Raw genomic sequence first — 6,000 nt, 5'->3', positions numbered from 1 at the left:
GTTTTGCTTTGTTACAAGAACTAATGCAATTAACTGATAAAATCAAGAAAAAATATGCAAAACATGCGAATAATCGAATAATTAATTTATCAATTGTTTACGTAATATCTTCACGTAATTGAACAAGAAAATGAGTCGATAAATTTCATTTTTGCAAATGAAAAACTACAATATTTTGCATATAAATGGTTTTTTTTTTTCAACTTACTCCTACCTACATATCCTCTCACCTACGTGCTGTGATAACACGAACTTTGTAAAGGTCTTTTTAAAAACGAAAGGATTATTCGTACAAGTACAAACTGGTAATCACATTAGTCAAGAGAACTACGGTAAGTCCATCATATAAAAAGGTAATCACCAAGTCATTGGCCAGTCGGTTTAGATGCTAGTGAAGTGCTACATGTTCTTGTGAATTTCTCTTCCGAGATGTTAGGAATACTTACTTTGATAATTATTTATATTTTCGGATGTGGTACGGTAACAGTCGACATCGACATGAAATCTGACAACAATTTCTTTCTAAATATTTCTAGTAGCTGCACCAGCAAGGAAGGAATCAACTCAACAAGTTGTTGATCCAGCACCAGGAGTCATTCCCGTTTACATACGTCCCGGAGATACCCCGCTCGAAGATATCAATCCTGATTTAGCAAAAGCATTTCGGTACAACGAAATTAAATATGGGCGTTATGTGCACCCTTATCGGGTTAAATCTGACGGGGTGCTTAGGGGCAAAATTCCAGTCAGTTTAGAAGATCTTAACGAAGTCTCACAGGATAACGACGTAGTAAAGCCTAAAAGAACTAGCAAAAAAATTGTGGAAACCACCCGAGAACCTATCTACTTTTCTTACTTTAATCTGCCGTACCTGGAATAAGAAGACTATAATCAATAGACTATGTTAGAATGATGCAGTGTTTAAAGTGTGTTTTTTTTTAAGAATTGGATAGTTAGTTGTATGTATCTTGTATCTAATTCTAAATAACATTAAACCTCTTGATCATTTGTGGTTGTTTTATAATGCAATCAACTATCAATTATTTATTTAGGTTGTTATCTTATCTAGCTAAGGTGTGTTTTATGCTACCTGCTGTTAGCAGAGCTAGCTGTTGTTTGACTCATACGTTGTAAGTCTCGTACTATAGTTAGTGATTAGTTCAAAATTAACTCATTTTTACAGGTATGTTTATTCCTTTAAATCGAACTTTTTACACATCGCTTAACATTTTCCTGGTAACGAACAAGTTTCTTATACTCTGTCAGAAAAATTGTGCGCGTCTGTAACTTAAGACTGGTTTTTTTGCTTGACAAGCGACTTGTAACAAACAAAATTAATTAAAAGATTACTGTTCGAACTTTTTTATAATCGCTAAATACGCAGTCATCACTTGCCTGAAGCTTTAAATTGTTATTATTCTATTTATTCTGTTTGCGTAATTGTTCAATACTTCCAGATAAGATACCGAGGGATAAAAGTAATTTAACAATTTTCGTTTAAATTACTTTCTCGTTTATGTACCGAAAATGACCTACTTTTGTTTTGTTTCAATTTCAATTACAGTTTCGTCCTACGTAAATAGGTATTTAGATCATCATAAAAAATGCATGATTATCTCTTATTCTGACTGAATTACATTATTTTAAGTTTGTTAAATTAATTAACTGAGTAATATATTAACATGCGATATGCATCTACCTATTGCAAATATTTTATTGTATATGTGTGTAAATTAGGTTGCGTGTAGTTTTGATAATCCCCGAAAGCTCTAAATGAATGTTTAATGCTATGATCTGAGCTTGTTTAAGTTTTGTAAAACAGAAATATCGATAAATTACCATTCCATCCTTATTACTCACTTAAAGATTTAGTAGGATTTATTTTAACTGTTTTATCCCTAACAATAATTACCCTATCTACTTCTTATTTACTAGGAGACTCGGATAATTTTACCCCAGTTAACCCTTTAATAACCCCAGTCCATATTCAACCAGAACGGTATTTTTTATTTGCATATGCAATTTTACGATCAATCCCTAAGGAGGAGTTCTAGCCCTAATTGTATCTATCGTCATTCTATTAATTTTTATTAATCCTTAACTACCCAACCTTTCATCATGAAATTTTGTACACACATTATGAGTGCTTTGGAGAAGGATATAAGTATCCTTTTGTCCAGAATAAATGCTGTTCCCGAGGTATAGATAAAATTAGTTTTATGTGGTCCTCGGTGATTTTTATCACGAGCGAAGCCGCAGGTATAGTAATTCCATTGTTTTAACAAACCGATAATTTAATGCGGGCATATATGTTATATGTAGTTACTTTTTGCATATTGTCGTCTTTATGGATCGATTTTGAATTGTCGTATGTGCGCATTCATGTATTGTCATATTGATTAGGTAATCGATGAAATAGCCGATCGATGAAAAATCTGTTGTCTGCGGTGATGTTTACGGATTGAGCTGACTGCATATTGATAGCTCTGTCACACTTGAGCTATTTCTTTCGTTTCCCCTCCTCATGTATCAGTAGGAAACTATGACATATGTACCTATTTTTGCTAATTATAAACACGTTGCAGTTTCCGTTGGGTTAATTGTCACACGAGCGTCGCCAATGGGGACAGGGGGGACAGTTACTTCACCACCCACAAGCGCTTCAAAAACAGTTAAGTTCCAAGTCATTTATTGTCCAATTTCTAATTTTTAGCTAGCGGTGACATTAAATATACCAATTTCTTGTTTTTTAAGCAGTTGTTAATGTTTTGTACCATTTATCAAGAAACCATTGTTGTATTTATTTGTAAAAACTGCAGTTATTTGTTTCGTGACCAAACAGCTTTTGCTAAAGCCGAAGGCCGAATCCTAGCGTTTACCGACACAATAATTGGCTTAAATACTGAAATTTTCTGTCATATATGTCAGCTTGTCACGAGTATTAAAGAAAATAATATCGATAGTTATGAACTTGAAAATTTACTCTTCCTTGAATGCATAAATTGACCTTTTACCGAAGAAAATTGTACAAAGTAAAAAAATTAGTTTGGACTATATTTCAACCATGTGTTATCCAGATATGGGAACAAAAAACAATTACTTCGAGGACATTTTTGTAGATCTCTTTTTTCACACAGTGGAAATGTTTCTTTAGCGGTAAAATCTAAAAACACAAACACTAAAAATGTCTTTAATGATGTTGATCGCGTCTTCGATGTATATGTTAGGCCCGAAGACCGAAAACGCTCAGTGGCCGGAAAAAACGGCCACAACGCGTTCTGGCTGCCTTCAAACGCACAGAACGCGTTCTGGCTGTTTTTAAACGCTCACAACGCGTTCTGGTAACTGTTAAACAGCCGGAACGCGTTTTGTCAATTGTTGTCGGGTATACAGTTAAAATTTGTTTTTTTTTTTCAAATTTTTAATTAAAAAATTAAAAAAAAAACGCTCACAACGCGTTCTTAATGTTCGACTTGTATTATTTGCCGCTTTCTACCTGCGTACAATGAGATTTATATTGTAGTTATAAAACAAATCAATTTCAATCCATTTGTCAGTTTTTAGGAAACAATTCAATTATTGACAACCATAATTGGATACCAAAGACAGACTGATCTTCTCGCTACACTGACGAGAACTGTACTGATTTTTCATGAAGTCAAGTTAGNTCATTTCAACAATATTAAATTTCTTATAATTGTTTTTCAGTTCTAGGAAGAAAGTTACACTGAACACTTATATTGTCGAGCATATGATATACGAATGAATGAATGAAAAAGCGAAAAGGTATTCATTAAACAAATGAATTTCGACACATTTAACTTAGTGTGGAGTACAACGCAAACTTAAATTCATGCCTTTTTTACTTTATTAGAAACGATTTAATTTTTGACAACCACAATTAAATACAAACGAGGGGTTTTTTCGAACTTTCAAGTACTTTACATAGGTATATTACTTATTTTTACAAGAACTGTCTGAATGACATTTCGAATTACATAGTACATTTAAATCGCGACACTTGCATTTTTTATCAATGCACATTCGTTTGCACTGACAAAAAACAAAACCTTGTTTGCTTCCTGATGATTGAGTTGATGCTGATCGTAAGGAGATTTTGTCCGCTGGTACCTCACTTTCATATTCACACACTCAAATTTTAACTGTATACCCGACAACAATTGATAAAACGCGTTCCGGCTGTTTAACAGTTACCAGAACGCGTTGCGAGAGTTTAAAAACAGCCAGAACGCGTTCTGTGCGTTTGAAGGCAGCCAGAACGCGTTGTGGCCGTTTTTTTTCGGCCACTGAGCGTTTTCGGTCTTCGGGCCTAACATATACATTAAAACGTAACGGTGACAGTGTGTATCCTTGTTACTCAAGCTCGATAACTGCCTGTTGTTCCACCCAAGAAGTTTAAAGTTTCACAGTCGGCTGGGAAAATCATGGCGACAGTCTTTTAGGACTCAGAAAGGATCCTGTTGATCGATAATAAAGATAAAGATGTCTCCATAACCGTAGAATACTATGCTTCAATCCTAGAGCGGTTAAATGAAGCAGTCAAAGAAAAAAGAAAAGGAAAATTGACCAAAGTTGTCCCGTTTCTGCACAACAACGCGCCTGGTCACAAGAGTCGTGTTGCGATGGTTGCCCTGGAGAAGGTGGGCTTCGAAATATTGGCTCTCCCACCATACAGTCCTGACCTAGCTCGCAGCGATTATTTCCTATTCCCAAACTTCGTGGGAAGAAATTTTCAAGTGACGAAGAAGTGAAGGATGCTGTTTCGGCGTATTTTTCAGACAAATACAAAACTTTTTTTTTTTTGAAGGTATACGTGAGTTAATTGAAAGATCGGGAAAATGTATAAGGGTAGCCGATGAATATATTGAAAACCTAGCGGCATGGCCTAGAGGTCTAGACCATTGCTTAGCATTCGGGAGGACGCGGGTTCGATTCCGGGTCCGTCTGTCTTGGTCCAAGTTTTTCTGTGGTTTCCTTGGATCACTTAGGCAAATGCTGAGGCAGTAATTTTCCACAGATAATCTTTCACTCTCTTCTGTCTTCATTTCGTCCGTCTCATCTTTCTCACCCGAACCACCACCCACCCATTCCTACGATTCCTGAAAGCAGGCTGAAGAGGGCCTTCCGCCCTACCTTCCGGCATAGTCCGGAGGGACTGCCCGCCAACCAGCATTACTGGCTGGTGGGAATGAAACACTCAAAAGTTTTTTATATATTGAAAAGAACGCGTCAGTTTACAAGAACCACCCTACAATTCTGACCTAGCTCCCAGCGATTATTAACTATTCCCAAACTTAAAAAAGTCTTCGTAGGAAGAAATTTTCAAGTGAAGAAAAGGAAAAATAAATTCGTACTTTTATTTCCACTTCTTACCCCCCATTCCGCGAACCTAAAAATTTCCCCTCGTACACTCCCTTAATGATAGAACATTGGGGGGTTTCCGAAAATATAAAAGTAGCCTGCTTGCAGTACGTTTGTAATGTATGCATAAAATTTTAAAATACTTCTATGTGGTCCTTCTAAGAGAACGGAAGCGGTAGCATTCTTCCTTGTGAAATTTTGATCGTATAATATGCATAGTTACACCAGGAAACGCATATTACTGCACGAATGCATGGAATTCCATCATAAAAGAAACAATAAACTCTTTATATAAATCTTTAATAAATTATTTTATCAAGTTTCCTCCTATTTGGCGAAAAATGCTAATAACATACATTAAATTGAATAAATTGGAAAAAAGTTTTTGCAACATTCAGAAAATTTATTTGTTTACACTAACTCAATCTTTAAAGTAAAATCATGTCCTATTGGCTATTCTTATCTAAAGAAACTGTCAGATGAATTTATAACATCGTAAAGTGCATTTATAATAGCAATAAGTTAAAATATACCTGTGAATGCACTTTTCTGCTTGTTGATAAAACAAGGAATGTTATGCTTCTTTGTACAAATATATATCTATACGTTTCCTTTACC

General features: G+C 35.2%; 1 protein-coding gene across 1 annotated transcript; it reads left to right on the top strand.

Moving 5' to 3' along the window:
- Window positions 1–274: 274 nt before the first annotated feature.
- LOC108743623 lies at window positions 275–1,008 on the top strand. The gene is made up of 2 exons (XM_018479207.2): window positions 275–475; window positions 537–1,008. The coding sequence occupies exons 1-2, from the start codon at window positions 430–432 to the stop codon at window positions 878–880; spliced, it is 390 nt and encodes a 129-aa protein (XP_018334709.1). The 5' UTR covers window positions 275–429; the 3' UTR covers window positions 881–1,008.
- Window positions 1,009–6,000: the final 4,992 nt, after the last annotated feature.

The sequence above is a fragment of the Agrilus planipennis genome, unplaced genomic scaffold, assembly GCF_000699045.2.
Source record: "Agrilus planipennis isolate EAB-ADULT unplaced genomic scaffold, Apla_2.0 scaffold341, whole genome shotgun sequence".
NCBI lineage: Eukaryota > Metazoa > Arthropoda > Insecta > Coleoptera > Buprestidae > Agrilus > Agrilus planipennis.
This window is presented reverse-complemented; position numbering and strand designations above follow the sequence as displayed.

What these genes read in the sequence shown, in the direction of transcription:
- LOC108743623 (XM_018479207.2), top strand. Translation starts at nt 430, where the DNA reads ATGTTAGGAATACTTACTTTGATAATTATTTATATTTTCGGATGTG. An exon ending in TATTTATATTTTCGGATGTG is followed by an intron (nt 476 to 536) that starts GTACGGTAACAG and finishes AAATATTTCTAG; the next exon opens with TAGCTGCACCAGCAAGGAAG.